We start from the raw sequence: 20,205 nt of genomic DNA, 5'->3' as shown, positions 1-20,205 counted from the left end.
CTTAATGTTTTGATTTTTCCCTTTTTCATTTCACTGAGAAAATGAAAACAAAATAAACTTGTCTCAGGTCACCCTTATTGCTTCAGGCCACCCTTACAACGTTTTTCCCCAGATTTTTCAGTTCAGCCTGCAAACTGAAAAACCACTTGTGGGCACAGCCTACTTCGGGAGTTTACTGTCCTTCTTTCTATTTAAATCAGTCCTAAGCCAAAGGAAAATGGGAATTTTATTTCACCAGGTAATACTAACCAAAAATCAAATTATTTAGCAGATAAAAAAAAAAACCTGAAAATCGGAGGAGATGTGCCTGTTTATGGGCTGAACATAACCCAGGAGATAAAGAGATGATTCCAAAGAATACTGCCATTTACAAGCTTCTTGCTATACCACCCTACTCTCATATAAGGCAATTTACAACCTGTGGGCCCAATCCTGCATTTTTAGAATCTGTGATGTGATACTGCAAGCACAGCAAAATCTAGGTAACCCACACTATGTGCTCTAAGCAAGGGGGGGGCATGGGGATTGTGGGTGCAAGGAAGCAAATGGAGAAAGATGTACCAGCCTCTCCACTAGCAATACTTGAGCATCAATCACGTGACCTGAAAACAACATCCCTTCTTTGCAGAGTGTTACCACTTCTGCAGGGATAATACAGTACTGGATAGTTGCTTTGCAAGCTCAATTAAAAGAAAAGGCCTTACAAGGATTTACGTTGGGACAGTCATCTGGTTCAAACACAGCAGAAGACAACATCAACAACAGCAAAAAACCCACAATAAATTAGATATCAGCACAGCTAAGTGTTCTAGAACAATTACTTGCAAGACAAAAAAAAAAAATCACAGCTCTGGTACTTAGAATCTTGTCTTTTTTTAAAAAACAATAATCCACAGGTTTTGCATAAAAATAAACATTTTAAGCTGACGGCATTATGTTAATTGGATCAACCCGCTTTTTTTATATATATATATTTCTATGTATATTTAAATGTATATTTTTCTTCTCTGAATATTCCTTAAAGGAGTAATGAGAGTCACAGATGCATAAAAATAGATACTTTGGAAAGAAAAAGTAATAATAATAACGACAACCCTGGAGAAAAAAAACAATAATCCAAATAGCGCAGTATTCTAAAGCAATGGCTCACCATACTGCCACTTGTGGAGTCCAGTCCTTCTGTATTGCGTGCAATTACTCTTAAGTACTACTGGGGATTTAACAGCGATGAGAAACAAGATTTCCTCAAGTTTATTTAAAAAAAAAAAAAGTTGTTGAGATGGAGTTGGATATACAGGACAGATTTTGATGCCTGTTATATTGCTGTAAAAGAACTAACACAAGCTATCTTCCGAGGTGAAAGCAGAAAGAACTCTGGCAATTTTTGCATTTACAACAATATAATTTTGATCAAAATCTGACCCTTTGCTCTGAATTAAAGCTTAAAAAAAATAAAACAAAAGCATTTTTGCCCTACAATGTATTTTTTTTTTCTGTTGTCCTACAAGTAATTAAAGCAGATGAGAAAAGGTGGGATTTTCAGTAGTGTGTGTCAGCACCCTGCACAACTCTGACAAAAGCCTGCTCCTAATAACAAGATTATTTCCGTGAATGATCCTGTCCCTTTACAGCAGGAGTTAACCTTACTGTTAAAAATCCCTTCAAGGCAAAAAGATTGTGGAGGAGGAAGGGTGGGAAGTCATTTAAAAAAAAAAAATAGAGATAATAGCCTGACCTGCTTGCCAGCTGCATCAGTATTCAAGTAAAGTTTAAAGTACATTTGTTGGACTTCAGAGTCTTGGAGGGTCAGACCGGCTTACTTTAACAAGTATAATATGCACTTTGAAACAGCTCTGTCATCTGCTTGTTTAAACTAAAAACAAAACTCAAAAACAAACAGGAGCATAGGAAAGGTCTAGGAAAGGTCTCAGCATCAGTATTAGACTGCAGAGTGTCCTCTTGACACTGACACTTTGATATTCTTGCCTTCCTCTTCTAATGCATTAAAATATCAAGAAGTCATGCAGTCATTTTAAATGAGTACTTTGAGAGTCCAGTTTTCTTAGAGGTTAACTTCATCACCAGCACAGCACTGGAGAAAGCTGATCTAACAATAGTTCACTGACAGAAATCTTCAAAGGAAAGTAAAAAAAATACCATTCCACAGATAACAATGCCAATTAAAAACAGAAAGCAGATGTTGTTTCCTCAGTGTTTTTTCTTAAGACATCCTTTCAGAAGAATATTTTTCTTTAAATTTTCTTTAAAAACACATTTTCCTTTCAGATTTGAGAGCTATCCTCCATCTACACGAATTTAAACTCTTCTGAAAGTGCCTACAGGGCTTGTGGGGGCAGGGCATCATTTCCATCAGGTAGATGTCATCTGCTATTTTGTCTTGTTTGTCCTCTTCAATTCCTCCATTCCCTTTAGCTCTCACAGGCCAATACACTACTGTGAGAATTTAGATGCTTGCAGTTGAAAGAACTTGGGACTGAGCACAGCTTGACACATTTCACCTCCATGTCATTACCACATAGTTTCTCCTTTCTCTACACATATAAAATTAGTTTGTATAACACTGTCTTAAAGGAAGAAAATAAAATACACACACATACATTGGATTGGTGAACACTATACACTAAATATTTTTTTCAACAGCATCACAGGAAGTTTGGCCTACTGTAGGTTGATCTTGTGGGGAAGGCTGAATTTTTCTAGTTGCCATGCAAGCCGCCTTCAAGACAAAACAGGTGAACCCACCCAAGAGCAAATGCAGCTTTTGCTCTCAAGCTAATAGACAAACGCTGCCTTTCCAGGGGTTGGACTGACATCGCGCCAATTCAGTCAATGCAGCATTTAAAGAACCACACTGAGTTGCTTCTGTGTCAGTCCTCTGAATTCAAACGCTGTTAAACCAAAGGAGGAAGAGCGTAATTGGTCTGCCTTAGTAGTATTTATATATTTTGATAACGCTTTGAATTGCAATTTACTTCTGAAACCTTGCCCTTTGAAAAGCACACACCCTTTAAGTTGACAATTTTTTCAGGCTTCTGTTCCTTAAAAATTCTCTTTGTTTTTACTGCTCTTTTTCAATTATCTACCAGAAAACTTGCTTTCTTCCAGCAGAAATGTGGCTGGCGGGCTCATGCTTTCACTGCACCCGCTCTGTGAAATTCTCTGGGAAAACCCCTCGGCATTGGTCAAGTTCCTTATGCTGGATCCAGTCAGACTCCTTCACACCCATCAGCCATCCTTCATCCTAGAGGAGAAGACAGAGATGAGATGTTGAGGGAGAGATAAGAGTGAGGATTTTTCTCAGAGTGCAGGCCAAGGAGATGTCAAGGCACACTGAAGCCATGCTCGTGGTTGGCTTGGAGATGATCCAGGTAGAGGATTGAGGAGAGGGAGACGAGTGTTTGTTTCCTTTTAAAAAGAAAAGGCCACATTCCAAAGTCAGCACTAAAACTTGTTTGACCCAGAGCATCTGGAAGCAATGAAACGTATACAGTCCACAAGTGCAATAGAAACATGTCATTAACATGTCATTATTTACATCCAGTGCAGCAGGAGACATTCTCTGGAGCAAGGGGATCCAATCATCTGCCCTACCTTTCACTACCTAAACACAATGGGTTTGATCTTCTCCATCATCAGGAAAGAGATGGGCACCTCCACAAGGCACAGGTCTTCAGAAAGACCCATTTTCTGGTGCTCTGGAAGTGCTCATCTTCTGTTCCTGTTTGAGTAGCATTTTACGTGGCTTACACAGACAAAATGAGTCTTGCTATAATGCAAACATGGTCTAAGAGAACTGAGAGCTGAGGAGCTCAACATCTAATCCCAAAATCACGCAAGCTGTTGAGCTTGATGCAAAATGTGGTTGGAAAAACTCCCTATATACAAGCATCCTTCCTAGCCATTAAACCCACAGATATTAAACCCAATCCTCTATAAACAGGGATGACTTATCACTGAAGCAAACGGAGTCCTGCCTGGTAGAACCTGCTCAGAAGAAGAACCAGACTTCCTTCCATCTCCGTGCTCTCTGCAAAGCATTCAACACTGAGATTTCTACTCAATCTGAAGTACACAACGGAAATGAGATATTCAAGGTGAGATGGTTGCACTGTTTGTGGCTCAGATATGCAGCTACCTTGTTGAATGCATGCCTTGAACTACTCCCACCTCTGCATGCCACCCACCCCTGCAACCTGCAAGTGCTCATGCATGCCATTTGCAGTGGGGCAGCCTATGCGTCAAGACCACAGCATAAGGCAATGGAGCTGTATGAGGGACCACTGCCTTCAAACTTAACAGCTTGCTCTGCATCTGCTCCTCTAGGCAAAGCATACACCAGGCTCATTTAGAGCTATGTCAACACATTCAGCTTCATAACTTGCCAGAGCAGAAATACTCAGGCAACCAGATGCTCTAAGCTGTGGAGAAATGGGGCGTGCTTGTATGCAATTCACACAGTTGTTCTGACACGCTCCTGGAACCAGCAGGAGTTAGCTGTGAATTTTCACAATGACACGCACTGCCTCCCTTCAAACATATTATTTAAAAACATACCTGCACAGTGCAGGAGCATTGCAGCCCACATGAGGGGTGATCCATGGGGCATGTACTGCTTTCTACTGCCACTTTATTGCTTCTGCTCTCATGCTTGTGTGTTTCCAAGTGGCAGCAGTACAGACCAGCCGCTGTACCTGAGTTCCCTGCTCCATGCAGGCTGCATTGGGTGCCTGCAGGCTCAGACAGCCCTTGCTGCTGCCTTAGAGTTGAGCATTCAGGGGATGTCATGGGAACGACGTGAGTCAGGAGCCCATCTGCAGAAGCCAGCTGCAGGGGCTGCAGACAGACTGACATGCCATAAATCAGGAAGACAAACTACTAGGCAGAAGGCGCTGGGCACAAGTGCCTGGAAGGCAGCTTCCAAGCTCACAGCACAGCAAGCACAAAAGCTCATCCATTTGCATCTAGTGTATGTGCCATACAGCATGCATCACTCCCACAGCATCCGGCTTCAAAAGGGTCACCTCAGCTATAGGGATCAGACACCAGGACCTAGATTGACTCCTGAGTACTCCTAATATCATGTGAAGTGCCAGATTAGAAGCACTACTGCCCTCAATGCCTTCTGTCAAGGGAGATGACTCCAGGCCTGCCTGATGAACACAGACACCTAAGCTGCAAGATGGGGACATGGCTCACAGTCTATTATCCTAGGCTTTCTCCACCCACGTGCACAATTCATGCACATGTTAACAGCCAAGATTTTCTGGCTGGGTATGGTAAGGGTTAGGGAAGTGAGCTGTAGCACACTATACACTGTAGAGGGTTAGAGGGCTTCAGTGCAGCTACAGCGTTTGTTAGCAACACTCAGAGCTCACCCTCTGCAGCCTGGAGAGTCTTGAGTTCATGGCTGTTGCACCCACATCCAGCTAGAGTGCAAACATAGGGCATTGAAAAACTCTGTTCCATAAATGTCATCTCCTACCATTGAAAGCAGAGGAGCTGCCCTTCATTTCCCATCCAAAAAGCCTTACAAGATGGAAATGCTCATAAATGCTTGCGCAGGGCAGTCCCACCCACTGAAGAGTCTTGTCTGTGGAAGGAATCACTGCTTCTTCCCATACAACCCTTCCTCACAGAGCATTCTGCGCTGTGGGAAATACCAACATATTACAGATCCCATTTCGCAAGCAGCAGCAAGATCTCCCTCTGTAACTCACAAAGTCAATAGCTGAGCCACATGAACCACATCATCTTTGAACTACACTGTTCCTTTACCCCTTCTGAAACGCTAATCTTGTCAAACCCAAAGAGGCAGTAACTTATGAATCAACTGGAAGAATTCCCTTCCTTTTCCAAATGAAAATCTGAGGTCTGAGCTTGATTTTTACAAAATCACCACTTCTCTCAGCCAAGACAGTAAAACTGCTGCAGTCTCTATCAGCTGGAAGCCCTCAAACATAGCAAGTGAGGAGGATTTACTCGAGGCTTTTAGAAATAGCTGAGATTAAAGAAAAAACACTGCCAATTAAATCCAGGCCAGAGCGGGACAGGGGGAATGTTCTCTGGAGTTGGGCATCCTGCTTCAGCCTGTGGTTCTGCTGCCATCTCCTGGCCACACACTATCTTTTAGAAAACTTTGGGTTGTTCCTGCCTGTGCCACAATCTGCACTGCAGTGGTTACAGATTCTGTGCATGAAGATCAGGAGCTAAGTAAGGGTTCTGTTGGGCACCCCATCAAGAAAGCCATTGCCTTAGCTCAGATGCCCTGATAAGAGCAGGACACTATGGCTGCTTCGCATGCTTTATGCAGGATAATGTCTCCGCTTTCCAGTCACAAGCACAGTCTTCCTCTGTTGCAGGAAGACAAGGACAGGAACAACTGGCTTTGCAGCCAGTTCCCAGCCAGAAACTGATGACTCTGCATACAGCCAGACTGTTAGTGGAGGAAGAAGCAGCTCCAGAAATCCCTTTGGCTCATCCCAGCCCAGGCACACACCCAGTCTTCCCCGCTCACCTGCTCCTCAGGGTTCTCAAATGGAATCACAAGCACCACATCCCCGGCCTTCAGCTGCAACTCATCACTGTCGGTAGCTGTGTAATCATGCATAGCCTGGACCTATAGCCAAAAAAGAGGAGAGCCACAAGTGTGTTAATACCAACCAGCACAGCCACAGGAGCATCCTTGGTGACTCACTCAATTAGTTATGCATCAGCACCTGCACGTCCTTCCTTTAGATGGAAGGTGTTCCCATGGTGCAGGCCTAAGATTTGCATTCATTCAAGTGGTGCCCTGTATTCTTTCAGCATCTGGACTTCAAGAGTATTAGAGGTCACAGCCTCCCCACTCTGTCACCCATGCTTACTCTCCCTGTTTGATATAAGAGCATCAGTTTGGAACTTCAAGTGATTTTTTCCTGTTGTATTTCTCTTTCTCTTTCTTGCATCCCATCTCCTAACAATTCCTGTGTTACAGTCTTTCTGCTTCAAGCCAAAGCCCTTCACTTCAACTACTACAATAATATGCAACTATTAGACTATAATTCTGCCCATTATCAGTCAGAATGTAATGATCCTCCTATTATTCTTTCAAGTTTAGCCACCCTTCTGCTTTTGGTGGATTTCCCAGAAGCAGCAGTATGAGGAAATAAAAAATAAAAATAAAAATTCCTACAACAGATCAGACAAACAAAAAAGGAGACTGTCACTTCTCACTTTGAGGTTGTCTTGCTACCAAGGCCTTTCAATGTGAAACAGCCCATGGTCACGCTTAGTGAATGTAGTTAAACTGCTACAGGAACAAAATCATCAGGAACTTGGTGCCCCACCAGCACGCATTCACCTTGAACAGAAATCCTGGGGGCATGTCAGCTCTTTCAGAGGAGGCTCCTCCTTCCACGGTGCCATTGACAGTAGCAGGAAAAGTCTCCACAACGACAGCGGGCAGAGAGCTCTGGTAGGCAGCAGCCAGGGAAAGAAAGAGACCATTGAGAAAGGAGAATCCAAGATGAGCAGCTCACTGATCCATACTGAAGGATTCACATCAAAACTATCCATAACCTACTTGGGAATCCCAACTCTGTCCAAAGTTTCAGTGGGTTTTCTCAACAGTGACAAGAACACTCCCCAAAGGACAGTAAAGACTGCTGCCCTCCTTTGCTTACGGCTGCAGAGTTCATGGAGGATTCAGAGCATTTTTCTGGGACCACACTTGCAACATTTTCCATTTAATGCAGTCACAAAGCAGTTCTTGTAAAGTCCATGAAGAACTGACAAGTCACAAGTGACAATCTATAAAGAACCAAGAAGCCATAAGATGGACCTACTCCAGCCCCTAAAAACATGATAGTGTCAAAAGAGAGGAAATCTGGTTATTCAGGAGATGTAGGCAGAGCTCAGGGAGGTGTAGTGGGAAAGGAGGTGCCCATCTCCTTTCTTAGGAGCTTAATACAGAAGGGCTGTGGGCTGGCTTCATGGCATGAACAAATAGATGGTTCTTTTTAAAGATCTTCCAGCTGAGCTTATCCCTAAGTATCATACAGGGAAAATACAACAGCTAACTCTGGGCTTTGAGTAAGACCATTGTAACCGCTGAAGCGGCAGGGATGCATTTTTCCAAGCCATTGCAAACCTCTTTTCTCAGCCTAGTTTCCCATATGTCGGCTGCATGACAAAGAGAAGTGGTGGAGAGAAGCAACTACTTTCTCTTGAGGTACTTACCGATCCTGAATCACCTTCAGTTTTAGATGCTTCAGCTCCAGCTGCTGCTTCAGATCCAGCTGCTTCAGCTCCTGCATGGGCTGCTTCTGTAGGCTGCAACACAGAATCCATTTAAGTGGAGAGTTACTCTCATTACCGTCATGTCTGTGTGCAGAAAGTACAACTCAGTCTGTCCAAGTGTTCTCTACACGGTTGACTGCTGCCATCTGCTGACAAACAGGTGAAGAACTTCAGTTCTCACTACATTTGCCTCCCCATTCTCTGCAGCCTAGAGAAACCACAGTAAAACCCGAATCCCCTCTCAGCCACACAAGAGACAATACTGCGGAAGAAACAATGCAATTCCCAGAACCTGTATGCCTTTCTTTTCAGGATTGAACATACTAACTTACATACACAGTATCTGTTATTACATTAGGTTTCTACTTGCATGTGAATACGCAGGACTGCTTACGTGCCAACAGACAGGAATCAATCAATAGGCTATTTCCAAGCATCAATAATCAAGGAACATTTGAGCCTTTATATACTCCCAGAAAAAGAAGAGCATGGTAATAACGTGTCCAGATGTGGAACTTTGTGTGGACCTAGCATCTTCATGACATTAGCTTTGAATGAAACTCAACTGAAAACTATGCTGATTTTAATCCAGTTTGATTTTGGACAGGCCCAAAGAGTCGTGAATTTGGATTCTGTCTGTAAGAATTTGCTATGACTATTCTACATGGTGTCTGCGTGATGGGTAGGGAAGAATCTAATGCACAAAAGCTACCTCCACCAGGAGGAACTATTCAGCATCACTTACAAACCACTGCCCAGCAGAGATTGCTCCCGGAAGTATGGAGACTGAAGCTTCCACGCAGAGCAAAGAATGAGCTCTAGTACTCATCCAGAGCTTCAAACTTTTGGTCTCACACTGAAGCCAGGCTAGCTCTGTTTTAATGCAAAAATAAAGACATTCATTTGCCCCTCCCAGAAACTGCAGCAGCATAGGAATTAAGCTGGATCTGAAAGCATTAATACTTCCAGCCAGACAGGATTAGAAAGACTCCTGACAAGAATCTCATGGGTCCAGTAAGGTCTGTTTTCTAATTTAATGCCTGGAAGTACTCACTGCCTATCTATATTTATTCAATCATAGCATAGACAACTCTTTGTATAACCTAACTAGACTCCTGCTTCAAACTTGCACAACAGAGACTGCTAATAGAGACACTTCCCATTTTTAACACGTGAATAAACAAGTTTTTACATGCCTGCATGATTCATACATTTAGTAAACACACGTACCTCCAAATACAACCATGTTCAAAGTAATACACTGTCCAGATATCCCACTATTGCAATTCTCCTAGTCCCGGCCCTATATAAGCACTCTGGCCAGGTTCAATTGATCGGTGAACCCCTCCAGCTTTCAACAGTTTCCCAGATAATTTGTTGAATCTGGGCTCTGCAGACATTCCAAGCCAACCAACAGTGACTGAAGCCCAGAAACAGTCTGTGGACTGATCCCAAACTCATCCTTCAGACAGCGAGGTTTCCTCATCCTCATAAGAACAACAAGAAAATGCACAGATCCACCAAGTTTTAAGCCATGCTCTGCGCGTCCTTCCTTCACCATACCTTTCTTCCATCTTCCTTCATCAGACCTGGGCTGACACCAAGCCAAGCTGTCTGTGCCTTCACTGCAGGAGATGTGAAGCACCAGTCAAGCGAGTGAACCTCAATGCTCTCTGAATTAACCTGGGCCAGACCAAAGGATGCACACGCTGTGTAAAGCAACAGCCATGCTAACCCCAACTCCATACTGATCTGACTACTAGATACATACTGGCACAACTCTCCAAGTGGTTTCCCAATAACAGCAGAAATAATCAAGAAAGAAATATCTTTACTTAACCAAAAGCCATCACTTCAACTTCAGCTGCTCCAACGGTGCCATTTAACACATGCTTTCCTCTCCTGACACATCCTTCCTCATATTCCCTCATCAGCATGCCCGCAGGCTGACATTGCCAGAGGATATTATAAATAGCAGACCTGCTCCCATCCAGCAGATGATTCCCAGAGCAGCTTTGGCAGAGGTAAGGTAAATGTATGCATATTAAATACTACAAAGGCTTCTCCTGTTTAATTAGATTTGCTCCCAGGTTGCCTTTTATCTGGACTCAATGCAACCAGAATTGGGACAGATGCCAGCACAACTCTATCTGGCCGAGCATGGTTTTTATGTGGACAGGTGAAAAGCAGCCCATATTGAGCCACAGATTTCTTACAGCAGCTGATTTGCAAAAACAGTATTTAGTAACTAGAGAAATTGGATTTAAATTAATTCCCTGTATTTCAACAAAAGGTATTTTTATGTCAGCTACTTATTCTTCTATTTTATGTACCTGTAGGCATGCCAAAGTCTATAAAAACATTTGCAGTCATGGAAAGAAGAGGGAGAATTGCTCACTGCTGCTGCCAGTTTGAAAGCTTTGTTTGTTCCAACAGCAGCATCACACAAACAAAATACAAGTCTACTTGCCTGCAGAATTAAGCAAGTTCCAAATTTCTATAGTTATTAACTCCATAACATATGGGACAATGTAATCATCCAACAGATCTCTCATCACCATCTAAGAACAACATTAGAGCAAAAACACTCCAGAAGGCTTGAGGAGACAGAATTCCCCAGATATAGGGAGCTCTGTCCTTTAACAGTGCATGGTATGTTCAAGTGGGAACTGGCGTGGTGAGAGCCTCTTGCTGTAACAGCATTCCCTAGTTGATTAAACTGTCCTTTGGATGAAATCGGTTTCCAAAATGGAAGAAACAACTTTAAATACCTTTTGCACCCTAGACTACACCACATACAGTGAATTGAATGGCAATTCAAGTGCCAATGCAGAGACTTTTTTCTTTCCCTGACAGACTAACAACGCCCATAAAAGGAAATGACAGGTTAAACACTGAAGGCTGATAAAACACTCAAGGGAAACATCTTTCAACAGACTCACGTGAAGGAGAGCATTGGCTGCTGTGAGTCCTTGGGCCAAACTCTCAGCAAGGGTAAAGCTGCTTCCTTCCATGTACTTACTCTAGGTAGGGGATGTGGATTTTGAGAACCCAAAGAATTCCAGGACTTGATTCCCTGGTGCAAGCCAAGGACATGAGGCTTATATCAACTGTATGGGCTACAGACAGCTCAAGCTGCAGGTATGAATGCCCAGATCAAACATTTTCTGCCTGCACTGCTAGCTGTTGTCCAGAAGGGCTCATAATCAGCAGTGCTTGATACATCTCCCAGTGGGCTGTTTGCAGTGCTCTGAGACATTCCCAGGCTTGATAAATCTAGAGGGCATAAATGAGTGCTCTGTTTGGGTTCAGATGCAGAGCACGTAGGCTCTTCCTTTGTCAGAAAGTTCCAAAACTCTGGTTGTGATAGACGACAAGCAAGCCTTGGGCCTGCACTTAAGTTTTTGCATGGACATAGGCTGGGTTATTTCACATTAGCCTTTCTGACAACGATGGTCAACGAACAGCAAATAATGCAGATAACCTCAAATATGCACACGTATACCCAACGGTACAGGCAGTAAGGACCAAGGGCTCCTGAGACATTTATGCATCACACACAAGACCAACAGGATATATACACTGAAGGGTGGAGGGTGAGGATGATGCCACAGTGGGATTAAGTCTAGGAAGAAGGTCACAGCATCATGCCAAGGGAAAGATAAGTGAGTTAGCAGAGAAAGGCAGTGGAGTGGTTTGCTACTAGAGGCATTCAGATACAGTGCCAGATATGGCAAACGTAGCTGCCCCAGGGCTTTACAGGCAAGGTATATAAGTGAGCTCAGCACCATATGGAGAAACTTTGGTTTGAGGTGTGCAAAGAGGAAAAGCAGAGAGGGAAATGAGACAGATGCAAGCAGGGATGGCACAGGCACGTGCACAGTATGTGATGAGAGATGAAAGCCATAGGAAGTTCTTACCTCCCATAAATCCCAAGGTAAAGACTATGCATGTCAAAGAGCAACAGAAACAAAACATGTTTATATGCAATTATTTCAGCAAGTACAAAATTACAGACACTGATCAGTCTGAAGCAGACATACACATTCAACAGCACTTACCTCCGCATGTTTTGTTGTTTTTGTTTTTTTTTTTTTACATGTGAAAATTTATACACTCATCCCCTTTGCATTTCCAAGTTAAGCACTAAGATATCCAAGTGAGAGTTATTCCTCTCTCTCATATGAAGGGAGACAGCTAAGCCACGTTCAGCTATTAGTGGCAGTACTGACAGGAGAAAAAAAAGTCATGGATTTGTGGTCTGTCAGAGTTAAATATTCTCTTATCTCCTCAACCAGAGTTACATGTTATTTCAGAGCAAGACTTCAACTCATATCTTTGGATCAACAGTGAAATATTCTAACCTCTCTGCCATATCGCCTGCCCTGTGGGAAATAAATCTGAATCCTTTGAAAATGAGGAGGTTTGTGCTAGGTTTAGTACTAGGTTTAGTACTGTGATTACCACTATAAAATATTAATTTCAGACTCTTAAGTGACTTTGGAAACTAACAATAAATGTGTAACAACACCAAACATGTTACTGTTGAACAGTTTTTAAAATCCCACTCAGCATAACACTTATTGCATTTATTGCAAATAATCTCATTTTAAAATAAATTCATATTCATATCCAATGTCAACATAACCAATTATTCAAGTTATAACAGGTGATTCAGAACAACAAAAAACAAGCTTATTCTGGGGTATGCAGCAGTTATGCAGTCAAGAAATGCCAATCTGTCCATTTAAAGTTCCCAAAAGTGGCAGTTTGGCACATTGGTGTGTATTAAACTATGCTAATAACTGGAATTTTGCAGATACGGTATTTTAATTTAGAAGAATCAAACTTTTAACAGAGATCTTATTACTAGAAAGATCAGCCATACAAGGCCCACTTGACTTTATGATACTGGAAAAATACTGTAAGCATCCAAATTACATTACTACAAATTTTAGTGGAAACCACAGGCCAAGAACAGCTATTTCACACATAAGAAATGGAACATCTAGGTGAAAGAAACCAAAGTGCAGCCCACCTGTCTCTAGTAGGACAGGAACAGGTACAGGTCAGACCAGAATTATGAACCTTCCTTTTTGATACTTCACTGTGAGGCAGTATGTCCAGGGAGGAAGCTACTTCTTTACCATGAACAGAGGCTATGTAATACTCAGACAGAAGGGCCTCGTGTCACTTGAGTATCTCTGCAGTTTTATTCATCTTAATTAACTGCAGACTATCAAAGTGTTATTTATTAAAAATCTCTCTGAGAGCAATTTACAGCAGGAGCCCAGAGCAGAGGTTGAATGCCTACCCATGGTTGAAATCCACATAGTATATAGAGGATGTTAATCTATGGATGGAGATACGTTGTGCTGAACGTATTGTCAAGCAGTAGATCACCTGAGCAAAGCACAAGCACCCCACAAGCACAGCCACATGATTCTCACTGGACTTCTATAACCAGCAGAGAAGACCAAGGTGGCCATCCACAGGGCATCAGAAGTTGGTGGCATCCAGCCCAGCCACCCAGAGCTCAGGTCCAAACTGTCACTGATGTGGTTGCAGATCACACCACCCCTGGCAACAACTCACTTTCAAAGAGAGAGGGAATGGTGATATTAACCAACCTGAGAAGCAGGTGTGGGGGTCTTCCCCATAGTGGCATCTGGTTTAATGGGATCAAAATCCAGATCCAACAGGCTGGTTCCCTCCTGGAAGGGCCCAGGGGCATCAAACTTGGCAGCAGTGAGGAAGAAAAGCAGTATGAGCGTTAGACACGCACACACGTACAGTACAAGGTATGCAACATCCAGGTGCTATGGCTGCAAGCGTAGAAGACAGTGTGAGAATGCAAACACTTGATGTGGCTCCTGACTCTGGGATGCCTTTAATCACGGGAGTAAGCAGGGCTCCACTGAGCCAAACCTGAGCCTTTTCCATAAGGCTCACTCACCTTCTCACCTGACCAAATGAGCTCACATGGTGCAAGCACCTGACTTGTTACAGCCAAAAGGATCACTGCCACTAACCAGTTCAGATGGTTTTCTATTTATTTCTACACCTTACAGCTCATCCAACTGCTTTTGTGTTGAAAGACCAGGACAGACTTATTTAACCACACATCTCAGCAATGTGGACCCAGTCAGAAAAACCAGCAAGGCTCAGAACTAACTCCCCAAGTTCCTAATTCCCTTCAGACACAGAAACACGTAACATAAAAGCTAACCCTAGTTATGGGACTCAAATTACACTCCAGTTCAAAATGATATATTTACAATGCTTTTCATTTCAGGTATCCCAGAAACACGCATACGCAACTCTTCCAAAGCAGCATGCATGTGCTGCTCTCTTCCAAGTCAGCAGAATAACTTTCTGATTAATGCAGCAGCTGAAGACAATGACAACACACTCACTAATTACCATTAATAAAATAGTCACAACAAAGGAGTATTCAAAACAAGTCAATACATCTGCTTTTAAATTTAGCATAACCACAAGACTCTCCTTGTATTTCACTTCAGAGGAAGCTCAAAGTCCAGGAGGAGTTGACCCCATTTCCATTGACCTCTGAAGTTCACTTGCCGTACCACCTAAGCTATCTTTCCAACAACACACCAAATCTGGAAGGCTGGTCTTCACAACTACATCATAGCCACACCAAGGAAGAACATAGGGAAAACAGCAATAACATTTAAGTGAAAGTCCTCTGCATGCAGCCCATACCATCACCATGTTTCACCTACTTTTATTTTCTCTTCCTGCAATTCTCCTTTGGACTTTTCCCTCCCATAACAACATCCTCTCCTCTTTCTGATATCCACAGTTCCATGAGGACGACCAAATTCTCCCATCTCACAACAATAAACACTGACCAGTATGTTAAAACTGGCATTGTAGCACACTCCTCCAGTTCACTCAGGCCATCAGGAAGGTTCAAATCCGAATCTTCAGCTTTGTTCGGTGGTGGGATGGTCACGGAAGTATCTTACCTGTCATTCAAGACTTACGTGCAAGGCCTAGCACTCCTTGCCTTTACCCAAATCTCCCACAAAAAAGCTCACTGGAGCCAAGACATCTGACAGGAGCAGCCCTGGGCAATGCACTGAACACTAGTGCCTGTTGAGCGCTTCGGTGAAGATTGTTCTGGCAACCAGAGTCCTCCCTCAGAAATTTCATCTGATTGAATGTCACAGCAGATCCCATCCTGGGTCAGGGCACTGATCAGGTGCAGAACACAACTGGCTAAGAGCAGGCATTCACATGGAAATACAAGATGCAAACCATGGGACAGACAGAACTGTCCATTATGATATAAGAGAAAGAAGTATAGAGAATGAGAGTTGCTCAGCAGCCTGTGGTCCCCACACTTCCAACACTGCAGTCAAATCATCTCTGCTCTGCAGGCTTTATCTATTGCAATGCAAAAATCTGACATCATCCTTCCCTCTCCACTCTACTTTGACCCTTCAGCAGTGAGGTGGAAGGTGGCAAACCAGAGGCAACAGAGCAACATGACATGAAGAAAAGTTAGCAAATGTGTCACAGATGAGAACTGCTACAGGCATTACTTGTGCTTTAACAAGCATTTAGGGGAAAAAAGAAAAACAGTATACGTGTATATATATACATATGTATATAAAAAATATAGATGCAGGTATCTCATGATGCAGCCAGAAATCTGGTCAGGCTCCTGTATACATAAGAACATCTGTTCTCCTAGATCCAACACAGAATGAATTCCCCAAGCAGGCATCCTCTCTTCCAGTGATGTTAATAATAAGGTAAGTAAAGATGAAAATTCATTGCTTGTAAATGCTGTTACCATTTTTAGGGCTTCAAAAGGTGTCACAGCTCAGGAAAAAAGTATTCTAATGGGAACTGCTGGCTGGTGAAAACAGGCAGTCTGTCAGGAGCCCTGAATTCACAGCAGGCACAGTGCTGCCTGTCTACGCTTTAGTCATCAATTCCTGTTGGCCTTTCCAGTGCATGTTTGGGCTTTAAAAGTTAATACAAAGCCCCCATCTAAAGAGCACAAAACTGCCTTCTGAAAAGGCAAAAAAGACAGGGTCAGAGTTTGGGATTGTACAAGAGTTGACAAGACACGCTTCATCCACACCTAGGATTCCTGGGCCTGGAGAGAACATATCATGGGATGCAAGGGAAGCCACACTCCACACACACTGCCGCTATGCAAACACACTGATAACATTCTGGCATCTCCCACCAGCTAAATTTCTCCCATTTATTCTTTGAGCCAAAGCTCTCAAAGGACTACATGTTTGTCTAAGCTGCCTTCCAGCTACCTTGCCTTCCAAAATAGCCCCCATCTCCCACTTTGCCTTCCAAGGTCCAATACTGAGCTTGCCTTCCTCCTTTACCTGACCAGGTTTCATGGCTTGACACCTCTAGAGAGAATAAAGATCAAAAGAAAAAGTTCAGAGGCAGACAAACACAATGCAGGGCATAGCAGCTAACCTGCGAGGGGGTTGTCACACTTATCTCAGGGACAAAATTGTCATCAAATAGACTGATGATGTTCTCCTGCTTGATCTCCTTGGAAGGGGTGACTTTTGGAGGCGGAGGCACCGGAGGCCCTTTCCTCAACTGCATGCAAGTGAGCACACGGCCACAGCACAGACGGCGACACCCAAAAAAACCAGAGACAGGAACCACAGGTTAGCCACAAAAATTGAAGATGAGGGAAATCACAACCACAGGCACAGAGAATGGTCCAATCAACTCCATCTGGAGAGAGAGGAAGGGAGAAGGGGAGAATGAAACAAAATTAAAATAAACAACCACACGCCTCCAGAGAAGGTTTGGCATCATTAGTTACACTTCAGCTACGGGCAAGTTTCCCTCTGCAGAGAAGAAGCGTAACACAATTAATATGCATTGACAGGACATGCATACATAATTAGAACATGTGCAACCTTCCAAAAAAAATTAAAAAACAACCAACTAACACTGGGAAGGAAGCAGACAAGTTACTAAGAACACAATTCAATAGACCAGACCAGTTCTGCCTCCATTTGCCATACTTACCATACCTAAAGGAATAAGAGCACAGACTCTGTCTTACTGTGGGATGCCCATGAGGCCAGATTCTGATCTGCCCAGCAATGAGTTAAACAGTATACCACAAAGTCAGAAGGAATTCTTCATGGCATCTTACCATGTATCTCAGTTTTGGGGAAGAACATCTGAATTTCCTGAGAAGCCAAGACTGCTGTGAGTCCAACTCTGCTCTCAGTTTCACCAATGCACATCAACACTAATGAAGTCACCAGTGTAGCCCAAATGAAGACCCCAGAGAAAGCAAAATGAAGACTGACCTTGTGAATCTAACACACTCTAATATTCTCTTATCAAGCTAAAAGACACAGCCTCACACTGCATCCAGCCCCAGTGGGAAGCCCAGTGGTAGACCCTCCCCAGATCAACTGATCCACACCCTCTTCACATTTTCTTGTGCCCAAGGCTCAATGCTCTCTTGTAGCTCCAACCAAACTCTGAAGAGCTGTTTCTGTGTATGGCTGCTTTGTTCCAACAAGTTCCCTGCAGACTGGGAGGTTCCAATTACAAACTCAAAACTAAAAGGATCCTGACATTTCTGTGATTTACTACTCTAAAATAGTCCCTACCCTCTCCTATGTGCTAGTATCTTCAGAGACTTACACAGCATGCAGCATCATCTCCAGCAGCAGTTTAACACCATCTCAAAGACAACAGAACTGCATACTGATGTTGGGTTGTACCTGAAACTGCACAAAGCATGAAGAACTTTGCTGACTAGAATAAATCCTCTAAAGTCTTTTTTGCTGATTTGGATCCCGCAGAGCTTTATCGGTCTGAAAATTCAATACAGCTCTGCTGTTTTCAGAAGTGCCTTTACAGTATTTCAGTGGTGTAACTGAGAGCAAAAGCTGAACCTTTGAAATTTCCCAGACCTCTCGAGCCCTGTGTCACCGCCAAACTACTCAGTGTGGAGTGCTGCAGTCAAGTTCCAAAACACAGAAACTCCAGAACAGCTGTTTTTCCTCCCTGTGGAGTCAGCCCCAACTCTTGGCACCTAGGAAGCACAGAATGGAGCTCTTGTTCTTCACTGCATTGAGGTCTAGGAAAATGAATTAAATCTAAAGTAGGGAAGAGCTGCCAGGTGGTGGCAGCATACGCTGCTAAACTCCATTTCAGTCTCGCCTTGATCCTCCAGAAGCTCTGCTGGAATATTCTGCTTGCTCAACACGGGGCGGCCTTCAGCCCCATTCCTGCGGGCAGGAAGGCAGCAAGTGAATGAGCAAGCACTTGCAGCCTGGCAAAAACAAGTTTATGTGCGCTATTTAAAGGAAAGGGAAAACAAGTCTGAGTGAAGTCTGCAGTGAAAAGCTCAATAGATTTTTACCATTTCTTGTTCCAAATTTCCACCAAGTTGTGGTGATCTCCCGAAGAAAAAAAACAAAAAAAACCCCAGTAAGGCAGTTCTAGAAAGACATACACTATTCTCTCCCTTTAAATATGCAAACTCCGCTCCAAGGTCCTAGCCTGGGTATGAAGAGACCCTGGAGAAGTCCTGCAAAGATACAGTCAGGCATCCTCGCTGGAAGAGACCCTTTTGTCAATGTATAAATATCCTTTTTTGTCTCTAGATTCTCTGACAATCAAAAACACAATGGGGAGAAAAACATTGTGAGAGGCTATTCCAGAAAAGGTAGACAGCCCTACAAACACAGGCTTGGATTTGGAATCATACTGCATACTTACAAGAACAGCAAAGAAGTCCTGTGTTACTTTCAACCTTTTTTAGCAGCAGTAGGTATTTCTTATCAGTTTGACAAGATTCTTTATCAGATTTAATTCAGGAAAACTACTCTCTGTTGTCCGACTTACAGAAATGCAATGACTGATACCAGACATGAAACTGGTCTATTTGTTCTTCCCTCCCACCACACTTTTTTCCCCACTTACCAATAAGGGGATGGGGAAAAGAAGCAAATATTTTATTTTCCTTAAATCCCAACATGTGATAAGCTAAGAAACAGCTGCCACACATTTTAAATCTGCTGCTGGGTGTCTCCCATGTAAGAAGAGGACAAACAAAGGCTGAAGAAATGCTACATGGAAGGTATCAAAAGCCACCTAACAGTTCTCTCTCTGCTATTCAGCTGATTTCTTCATGGAATAATATAATACCCTTATTTTTAACTGTAAGATTAAAATATTAGATTTAAAAGATAGTATTTTTACTATATTAAAGTAAAGCATTGTGCAAAATACTGATGTTCTGCTTATCCATATAAACACAACACTTTCTTCTTCAGATTCTCCTCAGTTAGGGAAGTTCTTGGGAAGAGGCAGGACCATCGAATTCCACAGGTTAATTCAAATGTAAAGAGCAAATCTCCTTGCCTAGCTACATTTTCTCTCGATTTTCTTGACCATCCTACCTGATGGCAAGATACATTACCAGCCTCATCCCTGTGTACAGGCAATTCAGAGACAGCTTGGTTCTTCCCTGCATAATACAGAGATAATCAATTAACAATTTGCATTCTCAGAAATCTCATGCTTGCTCGGCACTGATGGAGAGCAACTGTCACGCTCTATTCTGTGCTCAGTAGCAGGAAGAGGTTCAAATAAAAGCAACTTATGGATGTCTTTGACTCACAGAGCATTGGTAATACGATAGAGACACGATCAACATCGTGGGGATGCTACCTGAGATGGTGATTTTGGGATGCTTGCCCCAGGTGCTTCCAAAGTGGATGGTTCCAGCTCATGGTTAACAGTCTTGGTCTCAGGGCTGGTGATGGGAGATCCATCTGGTGGAGGCGAGGGGCTTTTATTTGCTTTCGCTGGGGTGCTGTCACTGAAGGAAGGGGAGAGAGGGAGAGAGAAATAAAGTAA

General features: G+C 43.1%; 1 protein-coding gene across 1 annotated transcript; it reads right to left on the bottom strand.

The window, feature by feature from the left end:
- LOC104911671 (myc box-dependent-interacting protein 1-like) lies at window positions 1–20,191 on the bottom strand. The gene is made up of 9 exons (XM_010713593.3): window positions 20,017–20,191; window positions 16,777–16,905; window positions 13,929–14,036; window positions 12,219–12,242; window positions 8,239–8,331; window positions 7,361–7,471; window positions 6,536–6,637; window positions 5,397–5,447; window positions 1–3,262 (listed from the first exon to the last, which is right to left on the bottom strand). Exons 3-9 carry the CDS (start codon window positions 13,956–13,958, stop codon window positions 3,155–3,157), a joined length of 519 nt encoding a protein of 172 aa, XP_010711895.1. The 5' UTR covers window positions 13,959–14,036; window positions 16,777–16,905; window positions 20,017–20,191; the 3' UTR covers window positions 1–3,154.
- Window positions 20,192–20,205: the final 14 nt, after the last annotated feature.

The sequence above is a fragment of the Meleagris gallopavo genome, chromosome 7 (genome assembly GCF_000146605.3).
Source record: "Meleagris gallopavo isolate NT-WF06-2002-E0010 breed Aviagen turkey brand Nicholas breeding stock chromosome 7, Turkey_5.1, whole genome shotgun sequence".
NCBI lineage: Eukaryota > Metazoa > Chordata > Aves > Galliformes > Phasianidae > Meleagris > Meleagris gallopavo.
Note: the sequence above shows the minus strand (reverse complement) of the source record. Positions and strands in the feature narration are given on the sequence as shown.

Coding starts and splice junctions, on each gene's coding strand:
- LOC104911671 (XM_010713593.3), bottom strand. CDS start 13,958: ATGGGGAAGACCCCCACACCTGCTTCTCAG. Junction 12,243..13,928: donor CCCCCACACCTGCTTCTCAG/GTTGGTTAATAT, acceptor TGACATGCATAG/TCTTTACCTTGGGATTTATG. Junction 5,448..6,535: donor TTGAGAACCCTGAGGAGCAG/GTGAGCGGGGAA, acceptor TTTGCACTCTAG/CTGGATGTGGGTGCAACAGC.